General features: G+C 36.6%; 2 protein-coding genes across 8 annotated transcripts in view; one reads left to right on the top strand and one right to left on the bottom strand.

The window, feature by feature from the left end:
• The window catches only part of AP-2alpha (adaptor protein complex 2, subunit alpha), a 26500-nt gene extending 21534 nt beyond the window's left edge, over positions 1-4966 (top strand). Inside the window, exons 18-21 of one of the 2 annotated variants that reach the window (XR_012461388.1) lie at positions 1015-1159; positions 1332-1536; positions 2351-2622; positions 4653-4966. Coding sequence is in view for 1 of the 2 variants with exons in the window: in XM_074137761.1 (XP_073993862.1) it covers positions 1015-1159; positions 1332-1536; positions 2351-2428 (428 nt within the window). In the remaining variant the exon portion in view is untranslated. Of the gene's footprint in view, positions 1-1014; positions 1160-1331; positions 1537-2350 lie in introns of both variants that reach the window. The other variant, XM_074137761.1, reaches the window with a different exon arrangement.
• Positions 3973-16922, bottom strand: LOC141459129 (nose resistant to fluoxetine protein 6-like). 6 transcript variants are annotated; one of them, XM_074137763.1, is made up of 13 exons: positions 16444-16919; positions 14714-14963; positions 14362-14588; positions 13022-13242; positions 12799-12884; positions 11530-11711; positions 10934-11094; positions 10555-10717; positions 9282-9475; positions 9068-9209; positions 6264-6453; positions 6042-6184; positions 3973-5969 (listed from the first exon to the last, which is right to left on the bottom strand). In XM_074137763.1, exons 1-13 carry the CDS (start codon positions 16501-16503, stop codon positions 5808-5810), a joined length of 2181 nt encoding a protein of 726 aa, XP_073993864.1. In that variant the 5' UTR covers positions 16504-16919; the 3' UTR covers positions 3973-5807. The 6 variants fall into 6 exon arrangements, with proteins under 6 accessions (XP_073993864.1, XP_073993867.1, XP_073993868.1 ...); XM_074137766.1 differs by having other exon boundaries at positions 14714-15044; positions 16444-16918; XM_074137767.1 differs by having other exon boundaries at positions 16424-16918.
• Between the last annotated feature and the right edge of the window lie 56 nt (positions 16923-16978).

Here is a 16978-nt window from a genome sequence, read left to right on the forward strand (position 1 = left end):
AAAAATAGTAGCCAATTCTAGAAAACTATTAAATCTATCAAGAACTTTTATGCTAATGTTACTGAGACAGGTGTCAAGGAGCGGTCTGGTTATTGCAGACAAATTTACGGAATGAAAATAAATAATAATAACTACCAAAGGAAAGAATTAGCCCAGTGGTTAGCGTATCTGGATTTAGACGCGGAAATTCCGGGTTCGGATTCAGCTGCTAGCCCTAGGAGCTCATTTTCTTCCTAGAGCTCATTGTCCGGTGATGGACAGTCTGTCTATAACAAGAGAACACTTTCCGGAGACCGGCAATGCACTGAAAAAAGCTCTGGGCGCCAATAACGTCAGATGACGCAAAAAATAAAAAAAGTAACAGCTAGTTCTTCATATTAATATTACAGTTAGACAACCATATTTAATAATGTAGTTCTAAGTAGATACTATGGAAAATATAATAGAAATGGAAATACTAAATCGGAGTAGTTAGGATGGAAGGGTGTTTTTCCAAATGCCCCAAATTCTTTATTAGTGTGCTGAATTTGGAATATCTGGGGGAAGTTGTGCCGTTGGGTACAAGTACTTGTTGTACCTGACTTCCAGCTCATCTTTCTTTCTAGAGCAAATCTGGAGAGTCTGGTTTTCTTAACTTGGGCCAGCAATTTTCAGAACAAGGGAGCAGCGTTCAAAGTTAGTTCGCGTGAGTTGCACTAGGGAGTGGCTAGCCTTAATTAATGATTCCTCGCTGTACCTGTGGTTTGCCAGGGAAATAGTTCCTCGTAACAGAAAGCCTGTTGTAACAAGGTGTTGGACGAAAATAGACTCCTGGGATAGTCTTCTTTAGAACCTCTATGAAGTGTTTGGGATAAATTGGCGCCAGGGAGTGGTAGTGATCCCCACTTCCGGCTCCCACCACCGCTCATTATAAACTTATCTAGAGAACCTGATTGATTTGCTACATCATTTTGGTGCTGTAGGGTAGTCTCACTTGACACTTTCTCCACTCTATTAATTCTTTCTTTGTTACAGACGCACCATCAATGAACATCACATTCATCTATAACAACGTTCCACAGAAACTAGTTATTAAGTTACCAATTTTCATCAATAAATTCTTCGAGCCGACTGAGATGAATGGCGATTCATTCTTTGCAAGATGGAAAAATCTAGGCGGGTATGTAATAAGTAATATTGTGTAATATTAGAAGCTAAACCCAAAATACACTACAATGTATTCAGTATGCGTGTTTCTTTGTGTCTAGTCAAATCTAGAATAGTTTAAAACTAGTGTAATGTGTTGTACGTAGTCTACATGTTTTGTACATTGGCATCTGTTTGCTTTTTAGAAATCCTCAGAAATCTCAACTTATATTCCGAGCTACTCAAGGAATGGATTTGACAGCTACTCGGACCAAGCTTAGCGGATTTGGCATGCAATTACTGGACGGCATCGATCCGAACCCAGACAATTTTGTCTGCGCAGGTATTGTGCACACTAGAGCCCAGCAGATTGGTTGCCTGCTACGGTTGGAGCCGAATCGACAAGCTCAGGTAACTTCTCTGAACGGATTGCTCAAGACACATAGCAAACCTACGTCTCCTTTTTTTATTCGTTCAGGGTACCGCTACCCGAATCTCATACTTAAACAGTTTTTTCTTTAGGATGCTTGTTCGGTTGATTTGCTTGAATCTAAGCGATTGTATTGAATTCGTTTTGATTGTCGAAGTAAAGTCACTATTCATTATTCATTGTAACTGAGTGTGCAAGGTTCGGTTTTAAAGAACGAAGTTTCGCTTTTCGCGGATCTTAAAATAATTGCACATACGTTTGATGATTACAAACAAACATCATATTATAATCATTTTTATACCAGTAGTCTGGAACCTTCTACTTATGTTGTGTCCAACCTATGTTAAAAAACCACTTGCAAGTGAAGCCATTGGACCAAATTTATATTATTTGAAGTTCAAAGTTTGTATTGTTGGAACTAATAATTATCACGCTTCATGCGCAATTCAAGGACGTCAACTCATTTTAAATTTGCAAACTGACTGCTACAATAGACTACCGAAATAAAAAAATAAATTTTTTTTGGTCTATTGTAGCAAGCAATGTGTAAGTATTGATAACTACATGCATTTTATATGGTGCTGAGTCCTGTAGAAGATCAAAAATTCAGTAACAGTTGAGTTCGTAGCGTATTAAAGCGTTTACCATTCCAAGCAATCTGCTTCATTCCTCAGGCCATAAATTATTTATCATTGAAAATATCCTTCAAAGATTGTAGAAAATTGGCATACTGAAAATGAAATTTTTATTGTAAGTAACAAAATACTTAATAATGTGATTTTTATTTGATTTCAGATGTACAGACTGACAGTACGTTCTAGCAAAGAAACTGTATCTCAAGAAGTTTGCGATCTACTCAAAGACCAATTTTAAATACATTAAAAATATATTTAACGTCAACAAACAAAATACATACTGTGTCATAAATAAATTTATGAATTAATAAATCAAACAGAAAAGTTATTCGCATTAAATATATATGCATATATATTTAAATGTTATATATTTCGAATATTGTAAATGTTTAAATGGTGGCCAGCGTTTCTAAATAGGATCTTCGGTAATGAGTAAGTTAATTTCAATTTTCTTAATTCATTTCTGTTGTCTTAGTTTGAGCATAGTAAACAGATCTGCACTAACTAATAAACGGAAATCACATTAAGTATTATTGTTAGTGTAAGGAGGGCGAGACAAGTTAAGGGTAAACGAAAAAAAAAGGAAATTATAGTAAAACGTTTAATTAAAAGTGATTTGCGACATATAAGTGAGAGTAAACACTCTTACGCGAAGCCAACTTTGTCAGCGCCACAGGCCAGACTTTTCCACTTCTTTCAATTGGTTTTGCTCTCCACTCCACTACGCTCTGGTACAGACAGATATGGGCACCTTCCTCCCCTTCGGCGCTTCCCCTTGCATTGCATAGCCACTCATTAAAAAAAAAAAAAGTGTTCCTTTTCGATTTTGTTCCTCTTTAATTCTGCTTTATACATAGAAACTCAAAGGAAGTTTTAAGTTCTTAAGAGCTTCTTCCACTAATTTCCTCCACCATTTCGCCGGTCGACCAGAACTAATTTTTGTTAAATTACACTCAAACAAATTCATTTAAAAGGTGTGTTTCTGTGATCGTTATTATTGTTAATGTCTAAACCACTTTCGCGGCGGTTTCATTATTTATTGTTCACAAACATTTCACTTCTTGTCCCCCTGAAATTTTATAGAAGCCCCAATCACTCCAGATGCGATTATACTAGGTGGGCGCAATGAATATTCTTGTATTAGTTTTTTTTTTTTATGGAAATTTCAGAACCGCTGTCAACTAACAATTACAAAAGCTGCTTCACTACTACTTGCCCTTGTGCTAAATGGAGGTGACACTCGAAATTACATGTGGAGCTACTAATCGGTCGAGTTCTAAGATGGTGGGGCATCCGTCGAGCCCCCGGCTTTTGGAATGTTTAAGCACTGCTCCATTTCGCAAATGTGTACAGCTCGAGTTGCCCGTCTCGAACATGCTCGAGCAAAATGGCCGATAGATTCGCAGCGGAAGCACATTCCTTTGCTAGAGGGTTGAACCAATTCTCTTTCTCTTTCGGCTTGGGCACCCCTTGCAATAGGACATTCTTCCCTCAATACTCGTTTCTAACTGCACTCAGATGTGTTTAAGGACCGTTCCCACCCTGTTTGGGGTACCCAGCTTGAATGCGCACAACCAACGCGTAATCATTCCATTAAGTTACAACCATAGGGAAGATGCCGTTTAACAGGCTCTGGTGGAGCGCACACGTCTAGCAAGTGCACTTCTAGATTCAGGCTGGCACCGGGGATTAATTCATATTGCGGATCTCGTCCCGCTCAACTCATAACCGTAACCTTGAATCCGTCCGGCTATTAGCTTGTTTTCGGTTCTTAACAAAAAATGTTTTTCTGGAGTGGGGTTATTCAAGGTGTATTGAGCTGAAACCCGTAGAATGGCTAACCACCCAGGTGATTGTTTGTCTCAACCAACCAAGTGTTTCTCCTTTTATTTATCACATAGTAAGTAATATTTGTATTTACCTTTAGCAACCCCATTTACCTTATACCAATTGTAATGAGGGCGAGACCAGGCAAACCTAAACTAAATTGTAAACAAAAAAAGTTTTAGTAGAATATAGACTTATAAGATAATTATAACATAAAATTGAAAGTGTAAGAAAATAACTGTTTACAAAAATAAAATGAAATTCAGTACTTCCACAGTGTAGTCGATTTGTCTCTCTGAAAGTTCTCTAAGCTGGCCAAATCAAGTCACTTTTACACGAAGCCTACTTCTTTAGCACCACAGGCCATTCCTGTCTCTCAATTGGTTAGTCTTGCTTCCCACTTCACTGCGCTCTGGTGTAGCTACCCTAGGGGCACCTTTTCTCTCTTCGGCGCTTCCCTTACTTTATTACTTTCAAGTTAGGGCAGATCTAATCACATTTTCAAGCGCTGTGCGTTCTCTATATGGTCTTGATTTTCCACAAAAATCATCTTTGCTCACTAAGAAATAAACACATTCAGTTTTGAGCAACATTGCTAGAGCTGGACTAAAGTCTTTTTTTAACTGTTTTCACAGTAAGTGAATGTTGTCAGGATTCTACTCTAAACAAATGTCCGTATGCTGAATTCGGAACAGTGTGATCCCTTGTAACAGAGTTGCCACTAACTAAAAAATCAGCTTACCTGCATTAAAACGTTGGCTAGAATTATTATTATCAATATTATTATTACTAAAGTCACACCAAAATGTATGCTATTGTGTTAATAAGATTGTAAACAACCGATTTGTATAAATTTATAAGGAAAAGTCATGTTCCTTACTAAATTATAATTTTTTGTTATTTCTATAATTTGTGTTATACTTACAAAGTCATTATATGTTTATTTAATTATTGGTTGTTCAGTTTTTGTCGTAAAAATCATTTTCACTTTCTCTTTGACATTTAAAATATTTCATTATTTCTGTATTTTTGTACATATTCGAATAATTTGACTGTTATCTAATAGATAAATGATGAAATTTTATGTTGACAAAATTTTAAATGGCGACCGTCAGCAAGTTTTACGGTTCCGGCGGACAGACTTTAGTTCGTGAATGAAGTGTGTTAAAAGTCTGTTATTAGTCCCAGATGAACAAAAGGAATGTTTTTTTACGAGTTTTTTTTTTTTTAAAACAAATTTTATGGAACTTATTTTAAAAGTTTATGAAAATTTGCAGTCTCGTTTATCAGCCACAGTAATGAATGTTAGCTGAAGTTCATTTTCTTAGTTCAAGAGATCGCATAATTTCTCCACAAAGTGGATTTATAATATTCGTGTCGCTCTGGAGTTCGACAATACTAAAGCTTGAAAGTTGAGCATTTTAAAGCCAAGTAAAGTATGTTACTCTTCTTGGGAAAGTCCATGGTAAGGCTATTACTACTGCCCCGTCTTGGCGTTTAAATCCTGAGATGGTTTATGACATTTCTGGCTTGTGCCTTTATTTAAATTTTTCTATATTTGAAGAAACTCGGTGCCACCTCACTCAGTAGAATTTTCAGCTTTTAGCGATTTTTCGAAAATGGTGCTATTAAAATGAACATCTGTAACACTGGAGTCTAACTATATTTTATTCAAGTTACAAAAAAAAAATACGTTAACTGCTGCAAAAACCTGCCTTAGAGTTCACACTAGATTTTTTCATTCATTCGTGTTTATTTTTACATTAAGCCGAAACGCAGTTCCAATATGCTCAATCTTGAAGACGCTTGTCCTTAACATTATGACATCCTCGCATCAGGTCCGAGGTAGTGTCTAACAGATCTTGCATCACAGTCATGGGCGCCTCCACGAACAGATACAACACTAAGGCGAGCAAATATGTCAGGAAAATATCACCCATCGACATCCATAACTGCAGAAAATTTATACAAATTTTTACTTAAAATAAGAGAAAGTACATTTCATTCTAAATTTACATTCTTACCAATATAAAAGAGTTATAGTACAGAGGTGTTCGCGCCATTCCAGCCAAATAAAATTGCAACGGTGTATGGACCAGAAGTGCACTATAAGTGAGACCGTTCAGGTACTGGAAGACTTTTAGACCTACAGTCTTCCTACAGATTGCTGCAAAAAATGTCAAGTAGCATTAAGAATATTGTGATGATGGCATTGCACTATGAGTTCCAATTGCGTTACACTTTACCGAAGGCAATATATGCGTCTGCAACAATAACGAATGCAACTGGTACGGCCCACCCAATTCTGTGAAGGGACGCGTAGAGGACATTCTCCCAAAGTCTGTAGTCCCGGCCGGGTATGTAGAATATCCAAGCTCCCAAAATTGAGGAATTCATCATAACTGCCAACAGGGGAACTAGTAACCAAATAAGCAGCTGAAAAATCAATAGTGTCTTATTAAAAGCAATAATCGTAATGATAACAGTCCAATCATAGCTCACTACAGTCAAAAGAAATTGACCGGAAATCGTGCTCCATAAGAAGAACGACATGACCGCCTACTTAATTAATGTGGCGCTGCCAAAGACTCCTGGACTTAAGAGCCCCTGAATCGACATTGTACCAACGAATCTCTTGCCGCTTTTGGTATCCCTTGAACTGAAGTATGACACTTACTATCTACTAGCGCTATCTGGTAGGAAAGATGTTTATTTAAGGGGTACCGGACAGTTTTTCCTAAATAAATTGCATTCTTAACATTGCAGCACAAAAGTTGAAATTTTGCAAATCACAAACTTTCGGAACAAACGATTGACGAAGATAAAATTTGAAATAGTCAAAGAACTAAAAAGTTAACGTCAAGTTGGAGGGCCCACCCCTATTTTTCGCATTAATTATCGCGACGTTTGTGCTGCAGAATTGAGAAAATTTGACAAAAAAGAAAAAGTACCTTCTTTCACTTGATTACATGTGCCACTAAACTGCTTAAATTTCATAGACTGCTCTGCTACAAAATTGTACTCGTATATCTCAATTATGAATATTGTGTTTGTATGTAGTAAGTATAAACAGAGTAAATTAATTCTCTCAAACTGCGTGAACACTCACATGATTTCTCATTTCAACTGTTACAATATTAATTAATTATGACACTTCATTTAAAAAACAAAATATACAAACTTGACGCTAACATAAACAAGTATTTTGCAGCATGGATCCATCTGCTGGTGGAAGGTAAGAAATAAAAAATATAAAGCAAGAAAAAGTAAGTGAAATGCTACTGAAAGAAAACTAAAGAAATGAAGGCGGAATATTGAATTTTTTTATTGATTTTGAGCGATAATGACAAGCATGGTGCACACCTACACTAAACCGTAAATAAGAGATTTTTCAAAATAAGACCTGCAGAAAAAAAGAACGAGTTTTAAAGTGATAACGATGTTTCAACTAAAGAAGTCGCAGTTTTCCAATGATGGTATATTCCGCGACGAAATGAAAATTCCACTCTGATTTTGAAGGCACGGACAGCACATTATTAAATATTCCCTTCTAACTAGGTCACATAGGTTAAACAGAGGAGATTTCAAGCCAGCGGTGCTTAGTTAGGCTTAGTGAGAAGGGTGACATCATTTCCTTTGTGTTAAAAAAAAAACAAAAAACGGATCGTATTAAGTGAAACCATGTCGATATTAATTGAATCTTTCTATCAAATAAAATTTTCAACCAATAATGTATTTAACTAGGCAGATGTGTGAACTATCAATCAGTTGGGCAGTCATAATAGCGCCAGCAGGTGAGTAAAAAATAGTCATACTAAATGATAAGAAGTTATATGTAAATTTAAGTGCAAGTAATTTATAAACGAAGTTTAGGGACAAGTCTAGGACCCATATTTGAGAACATGAACAATCTATTAATGTAGAGGATCTTCCGGTGTGGAATTTTCTTCAAACTCGATTTTAGCAACACACCAAACGCCACTTAATAGAAAACAAGAAATTGGCCCCCGTAGGTTTCAGAAAAACGGAACATTACAGAGAAGCTACCCAGCTCTTTCCCGAAAAGTACTTTTTCAGGAAATATGTTTCAACAAAATGTGAGATATATGTATATGAATTAATTCATCAAGGTAAAGAAACAACAAAAAAAAAATAAACCGTTTTCAAGAGAAACGTAAAAAACTGAAAAATTAATGCAGTAAAGAAAATAAGGTTGTTTGTTATAAATGAGCAGAGTCTCTTATCATTTTTCAGTATAAATATGAATGCAGGTGTATTATACATTCATACATGTATAAGTCACAGCAGCACCTTCCGCTGATGGTTGCGTACCTTTTTTTATATTTTTTGAATTCATAATGCAAATGTATATGTTTCTTTGTTTATTTTTTAAATGTTTAATAAATGGAAGTACTTCATTTATTTTGAGATTTGTACTTTTTATTTTTGGATTTAAATAAAATACTTTACCTACCTACCTAGATCAGTAAGATGACACGTCGGTTAATCAATTTTGACCAAAACCTTATTGTTAAGACCTAAATCAAATATCAAATTTGAACTTAATGCCATTTTCCGTTTTTGGCGAAGGAAGGTTAAGGAAAGGTAAGGAAGTAAGGAAAGTTAAGACAGACAGGTACAACATTTGTAAAAATAGTTTTTTCGTCATGAGTAGATCTCAATTTGAAAATCTGCACGATTAAAATACTTTCCTTACTTTGTAAGACTGATTAGCTCGATCTAGCAGCCACTGTGGATTTATTGCAGCCTACTCCATTATTTTCTAGGACATCACTTAGATGTAATCACTTATACTACAAAGCCCCATTTGAGAAATCGTAGAGTGTGACTAAATTTGTTTTGGCCAAAGTAACTGGTTGACTAATAAGTAGCCCTCAGTACTAAACCTCTCTACGCAATGTATCTTAGACCATAATTGCTAGCGTCCTATAGCTACTGCAGTAAACCTATCTGAGTGATTATATCCCAGACAAGTATTAACCTGGCGGTGTGCCGGTACTTCCGAGATCTCTTCCATTTTTAATATTACCTTAGGAATTTTGGTGTTATTGCGCTTCAGCAGATGATAGATGTAGGCAGCAACCATGCCTATAAGGAACGGCGAGGCCCTCAAATGCGCCTGGAAGTAAGTCTCCGCAAACTCTTGGTTATTTAGATAATAGTCAAATGTTCTGAAAAGAAAATCAGTCTTAAGTAACAAACTTTGCATGCATTCGTCTAAGTTGGCAGGACAGAATACTTACTTCTGGTAAAATAAAGTGGTCCCATCGTAATGTTTCCAATAGACCACTATCCCAGGCATTACGATTGACACTATGGTTAGAACTATCAATAGTAACAGACCAGTTTTTTTAGATCTGTACATCACATAACCAAGAATGGAGCAGATGGCGTAGAACTGCAGGTCGCAGGCCATATACCAAGATGGGATCAGGCACTGGAACAAATTGGAAGTAAACTTTTTCAAAACCAAGTAATAGAAGTAGATTTATACATAGTTATTGCACACTAACACAACAAAACTCGACGGATGTCGATTTGTAATGGTGGTGTTAAAGAATTTAATTAATTTACATATAAGGGGAAGGATGTTTTGGAATGTGGCTAAGATTTCTTTTTGTTTTACTCTGTGTTGCTCTATGTTTCGCGTACTTTTGATGGAGCTTCTGGAAATTTATATTCTGATTTATAATTTATCTCATATCAGCGCTGAAGATATGTTAAAGAGCAAGGGGTATTAAACAGGCAGCCCTGAAGAATTTTCTATGGTCCACGATGTACTGAAATAAAATGAAAATAGAAAAAATTGTTATGAAGAAAATTGCGCTCAGGGGAGATCGAGGCAATACCGTACACATAATTCCTGAGAACCCTTTCACTACTAAAAAACACGTATACACGTGGCCTAGTGCCTTTTCTGGAGGCCAATAAGCCTTTATAAACGCGCTGACTTCTTCCGGCGACGTTTGGAAACCATGTCAATCCAAAAGCGAAAAGGTTAGAAAGAGCATTCTGGAATGTGATGTTATGAATCATACCTATCAAATCAAATTTGTAAATGTGATGTAGCCCGCGTGAATCTTGCCTCTTGCATCAAAACTGATTTTTACTTTTCCTTTCTCTCAAAACTGCTTTTATGGCCAGGGCTAAAATAAACATCAAGATTAGCCATCATTTCGAAAATATAAAGTAAAATACAAGTGATAAACACCGAATCGGCTCCAGTTCGTCTAGATTTCTACTTTTTCTGTCTCTGCCACCCACTTTTATGGCCAGGACTCAAATAAACATAACAAGTAGCCTTCATTTCGAAAAGTAAAAGTATAATACAAGTGAAAAACACCGAATCGGCTCCAGTTCGTCTAGATTTCTACTTTTTCTGCCCTGCCACCAATTTTTATAGCCATTGCTAAAATAAAAACGAGTTTTCTTCATTTTATTTCAATCTATATATTTATTTAGATGTGTTAACACAATATATAAGAACAGCCACTCTCCGGTTCAAGGTATACTTACAGATTTGTTTGGATGGTAGTAGTTGTTGATAAATAGTACGTTAGTCCACCAGTAATTTTGACAGGAAGAATGCCACAAGATGCCTCGGCCGACAGGCCCGGAGTCGAGTTGAGGCGCTAGATACACTACAAAGCCCATCATGAAAGCATAGGCAGGCACCAACCTGAAACAACAATATCTTACGTAAAGCTTAGGCCAGAATCTAATAATTATTACTACGCAGCAACAGTTTCTTAGCTCATTTCACTAAGAAGTAGTCTACTGAAAGACAAGCGAACTAAATAACTTCAATCAGGCAAACACTTCGTAAGTGTGCATATGATTAGTTTAGATTAGTTCTATTTACCGTTATAGCGGACCAAAAACTTCGAATACTTACCTAATCCATCTTCTGAAGATCGATTTCCATACAGAGACTGGTCTGTTTTTCTCGACGTCTGTCAGTATTTTGTAGAAAGTAAGGAATCCAGTGACCTCAAAGAATGTATTTACGATAAGAGCGCCATTCTTAATATAAGTATGCCCTAAATTGCCAATTATCTAAACAAACCAAAATATAGCTGGTTAGCGAAAGCTAAGAACGAGGCTGGCATACTAAAATGTCTGGAGCTACTGGCTTCGATTCACAATCTTCATAGTAGAATTTTTCCAGTACATATATGCTAACCACTGAGCCAATACCTTCCCTTCTCATTATTATTATTATCTTGTAGATCTGCGTATTATACTAACCTAAGAGAAGTTTAAGGTACCGTTCCTCTCAATATTATATTATATGTATATATAGATTAATATTCATAATTAATATTTTATATATATATATATTATATATATATATATATATACAGAGAGAGAGAGAGATTTGTAAATTATAATATGATTGAACGGATTTTGTCCCGCTTCTTATAACGTGCGTTGAGACGGAACATCACGTTTAAGCTACCTTTAATCGCCTTTACCAGTCTCGAGACTTACCAGTTCATTTTCTCGTTGATTGATCATAGGTGTAAACATCGAGATCAACATGCGGTGTCCCAGAATCACCAAGAACATTGTAATCACCTTCAGACCAGAAATTGCTCGGAACTCCTTCGTCTTTTCGGTCGGAAGCAAATTGTTCAAATTAGTCACCATCGAAAATTTGTAGTACCATTTTTCTGAAAGCAAGGAACAGGAAATGTAGGACCATCCCTTTTATTTAAAATTTCAAAACTTAGGGGGGTACCCTGACATGTATTGACTTCTAGCGTAATTTTCGTTCCACTACTAGGGCCTTGGTAAATGGGAGTGTAATATTTTATTTTCTGGATTAAATGTAATTTGCAGTTTTATTTTATTTTAAGAGTTCCGTCATTTAGCGTTAAAAAAACTGAAAATTAGTTTTAAAACATTAAATAAAAGGCGTTTCCCATATTTAAAGACATTTCGTATGAGTCCTGGATCCCTAATTATATAGTTCGATGGGGGCGATGCCTTCACACTACATGACAGCCTCCGTCATACCTTATTCCTGCTATTCCAATGCCCCCAATAGGCTTCACTCAAAACAAAACTAATCAAATCTCCGTACATGTAATTGCACGGATCACATTTTGTTATGTAGATTTATGTTTTCCCTGCACTCATGATATGAGTTGTGGTATTTGTGAAAAAAAAATTCTCAGTTCCAACATGGAACTCGCTAAAAGATAAGTGTAAATATAAATAATAATAATAATAATAATAAAATAAACCTACTCGTTTCCATCAATTTAAAAGCTTCATATAAAATATTTCGAGCTTTTTTTATGAACTCCAGCAACACTTAATGCAGAGAATTTGACTTCCACTGTTTCTGTCTTAACAGCAACACACTTAGTGCAGAAGGTTACCTTTGTATGTTTTTCTTAAAGCGTTAAATTTTGGTGTAGAGAATTAGACCTCAACTATTAACATACTCCACAATTGCTGGCAGGGTGACGGAGATTAGATTGTGTGTTTATTAATGTTTGTTACTTTCACTGTTTATTTACATTTTAACACATATACACCTGTGCACATACCTGTCCTGTACCATACTCTACCCAAACTACTGAATCAACCTCTGATGATAGATTAATTCCGGAACCGGTCAGAAATAGGAAAATCATGAGTGCCAAGGATAAATGCAAAGACAACATTCTAATAATTTATGTTTGCTGTTCGCTAGTATTTTAATTACATAGCAGGAAGCAGGATGTGTTTACAGTGTAAGATTCCACTTACTTCTGTATGCAGAGATGGAGTTTTCTTGCGAGAGATGGTAAATGGTGATCAACACTACACCTGTAATCAGTCCAACTGTGATGACCCTGAAATCAAATTGATGCTAATCAAAATCAAATATTCTGATACAACTATGGACGTCAAATTTTCTCGCTGTTTGGTGAGGTGCCTACTAAGACACCCACCCTGACCTTTGTCCAAACAATATTAAACATGTACTCACAGAAATAAGTGATACCCTAGTGGAGCTTCGAGCGGTGGATCCATCTTGCAGTAGGTATACTTGTCTAGAACTTTCAAGTTGCCCGCTATACCATTTGACTGCAACACTGGCATCAAAGTTGACTTCAGAGAATGCTCAACATCAACAGAGCTGCAGGATGCAGGCACGCAGACGGCCCAATATATCTCGTTCGTTGGGTTCACCCTTGGGTCATTAGTTCTCTGTTAATGAAGCAGATAAAATATCACGTTAGTTACAGTTAGTTAATAACAGTAACGGTTACTTACGTAAGTTAGTTAATAAGTACGAGGTGTGGCTATTAAATAACGAGACTATTGCTGTAAAACATTTTATTTTAAATTTATACATATTTAGTTATTATCACCTTCAATATACAACCCTCCCCTATCCCTACAACGCTCCATGCAAATTTACCATTGTTCGAAACAGTGCTGGAAATCTTTTTCTATGAGTTCCTGCATGACGCGTACCGCTTTTTCTTTCACAGCTTCAACGGACTGAAATCGTGTTCCTTTTAATGCAGATTTGACTTTGGGGAATAGATAAAAGTCACTTGGGGCCAGGTCAGGCGAATAAGGCGGATGGCCTAAAACTGGGATGTTGTACTTGGCTAGAAACTTCTTGACAGACAATGCAGTGTGAGCCGGCGCGCTGTCTTGATGGAGAACCCATGACTTGTTCTTCCACCAATCGGGTCGTTTTTTCCTTACTCTTTCACGGAATTGAGCAAGCACCTCACGGTAGTAATGTTGATTAATTGTAATCGATATTTTCATCCGTTTTGAACGTGGAAGGGCGACCCGGGCGGTCATCATCTCCGACGTCTTCTCGGCCATCTTGGAAACGCTTGAACCACTTAAAAACTCGCGCACGTGATAAACATTCATCGCCATAAACTTCTTTTAATAAAAGATAAGTTTTAGTAGCGGTTTCACCAAGTTTCATGTGAAATTTCATGACAATTCATTGCTCTACTACATGTGTAGTATCATGTGTTCGGCAAAACGAAACTAACATCTCTTACATAAACGACAGTTCCGGTCAGACTGATTTCTCTACAAACACGTGAGGCGCTGCAATCGAAAGAGAAGGCTTTACGCTGCACAGATATTGGTCGGTAGCATAGTTCTTCTGTAGCAGCATCAGTCTCGTTATTTAATAGCCAAACCTCGTACATTTAACGAAAGGTTCTAATTCCCCTTATTTTTAGGTGGTATTTTTTTGAAAATGTATTTATTTATTATTGTGCTTGAGGAGTATGCTTAATGTGGTGGAACCATTTTGATAGGTGTAACTAAGAAGCGTAAATTGGTACTTACTATAAATTCCTGCCACACAGAATTGTTAGGATGTGGTTTTTTGTAGACTTTCATAGATTGCTCCTTAAATTGGGTTGAATTTAGAGAGAACTTCAAGCTAAAGACCAAGTATCGGCCGTAGATGTGGAGCTCGGGCACTGCGAGCTCGGCACACTGGTCCTGACTGCCGAAGTCGTACCGGTTGCCCGACAATAAGCCGCTCAGTCCAGCACTTGACGAGTCCAGCACTGTAACAGGAACAGAAACAGGGGTAGCTGGCAGAAAATTGTAATGCTAATGCTACAGATAAAAGTGTTAAGTTGACCAGAGCGAATTAGAACTTAAATATTTGAATTAGGACTGCAATACTTACTCTGCACGGCCCAGTGAGTTAGATTAGACAGATGCGTACTGTACAGCTGACCATGCGTGGTACACAGTCCTCCCTCCATTGCAAACGGCACATAGGAAGCCATGGTTCTAGCCAGGATCTGAAGTATCCAAGCATGAGCTAACATTTTACACGGTTGGAGCTGTCCAAGAACTTCAAACCACGACTTCTTCGTCACACCCAATTTTAAAATTCTGCTCGAACCATACAGGGATATCAGTGCCCTGTAAATCTATCATAAATGGAGATAAGAAAAATTCATTTTCCCAGTTCTATTAGCTGAATTTATTACTTTTCCTGAGCAATGGAAGACCTGGAACAAATGGTAGTCGATGGATCCAAATGTGGACTGCAGGATGGATGTACAAGAAATTAAACCATCATTTTCTAAAATTCTCCTTGTTTAAATATACCTCCCGCAATTTTTTGAATAAAATTCTATCCAGTTAAGGAGTGGAAAAATCTGGAATTCATGGACCTGCCTCTGTGTTTTCGGCTAGTAAATCCGCTTTCCGATGCATTATACTAATCTTTTGTCAAACCGCTTGTCAGTAATATCATTTAAGTGAAGTAGGCAAGTATGCCTTGCGGTGGCCTCGTAAGTTTGTGTTCTACTATCGTAAATCTCATACTTTTCCCATAGTGTGAAGATGGCCAGCCAACCGCACTGCCAATTTACAGTATTTATTCATTTGATTTGAATCGACAGTTTCCCTAAAATCTCATTAACGTCACACCATGTTCGGTTAAAACAGATTCCTATAAGCTCTGCATCAGCAAGTTTTTTGTTTTTTTTAAGTAAAAATTGGTAGAATTTTTTATAGGGAACAGTGTAAATAACCATCTTCCCGACTTTTTAGTCTCAGTAACGTAAAATACTGACATTATGTAAGAACTTGATCATGATGCTCTAAAAAGGTCCTCAATAGAACTATTATACATGAAAGAAACTTGATATGTAAACAGTCACTCTAAAGTCTAAATTTTAGTGTAATATGACGTACGAGCAAGAGGACTTCTATGGAAAGTGCAGTGATAGTACGTAATCACTTTGAACAGAGCTAGTGGTTTATTATGATTCTTGTCTGTTTCAAGTGATGTAGGATCTGACGTTAATTATACTGGTAGGATAGTAGGTCAGCAGTGGATCTGCTTTAATTGAGAAATATAGAGACACTAATTCTGTTTAACGATTAAGATTTGACTAGATAAATGTCTGCCACCTAAATATATTATGTTGATAATACTATTAGTAAATGTAAGAAAAGAAGGTTATAGGTCTATTGTTACGCAATTAATCTGTTAGCCTTATCTAGCGGATGGCACTGTCTAATTCTTTGGGTTAAAGTAGAAACCTGTTTAGCAAGAACTTTATCTTACTACAAATATCATCGTTTAGAATGTGCGCGGGCGCTTACAGTGTCATAGTGCGTAGCATTATAAAGTTCTGAGTTGGGCATGAGTACTAAAGCCAGATAGTCACTTTGTTTCAGGCACTGTGAAAATACAAATACACCTTTTGTACTTGTGTTCACCAGGGTGATAGTCTATCAGTGGCATTGTCATGAGTACAGTGTTAAGCCTGTGTGGTTCAGAGCTAAGGCCGAGTATTTCTAGAGAATCTAGAAGTGTCTTCAATGCGGAAAGTCAAATCTTTACTTACGTATTTATGGATGTTGTTTAATCACTTACAAAAATGATAAAATTCTTACACTTCTCTGATTCTTTTCACACTTAGTAAAATTTGAATTTTTATATCCTGAATCACTCATAAAACTTGATCATTTTTCTTTTAAATTTCTATTAAAATTCAAGATTGTTATTGGCAAGCTTATTTAAAAGCTCCTACTGCCTAATGAATAAATTAAATTGTGACTCTGAATGTCTCCCTCCTCCGTGAACAGATTGAACTGCATTTTTTGATATCTCCCTACTCAGATCTCTGCTAATGATCATTTAACCCGGATATTAATTAAATAAACATTCATTGAGCCATTGTCTTGGCTATATAAACAAAATAAAAAAAAAAAAAATCAGGGCTAGAATTCATGTGTTCTCTAATTTGTCATGATTCCTTCGCAGTTCCAGAAAAACGCACATCAGACATTTCTTAAATATTGTCATCTCTTGCACTCACTGGAAACGTCAGCTTGGGAGCGCTATCAAATCATTATGACCCTACTTCTCAGAAATTTCACCAAGTAAAGTCACTTCTTATCACATGTCATTAATTCTTGTAGGTGCTAA

Source organism: Rhodnius prolixus, unplaced genomic scaffold, assembly GCF_049639745.1.
Source record: "Rhodnius prolixus isolate KJV_2025 unplaced genomic scaffold, Rpr scaffold_11, whole genome shotgun sequence".
NCBI classification, from domain to species: Eukaryota; Metazoa; Arthropoda; class Insecta; order Hemiptera; family Reduviidae; genus Rhodnius; species Rhodnius prolixus.

Excerpts from the sequence above, each read along its gene's own strand:
- LOC141459129 (XM_074137763.1), bottom strand. The coding sequence starts at position 16,503 with ATGAGTGATTCAGGATATAAAAATTCAAATTTTACTAAGTGTGAAAAG. Across the intron at positions 11,712-12,798 it reads CTCCATCTCTGCATACAGAA|AAAAATGGTACTACAAATTT; the intron begins GTAAGTGGAATC and ends CCTTGCTTTCAG. Across the intron at positions 10,718-10,933 it reads ATCTTCAGAAGATGGATTAG|GTTGGTGCCTGCCTATGCTT; the intron begins GTAAGTATTCGA and ends TTGTTGTTTCAG.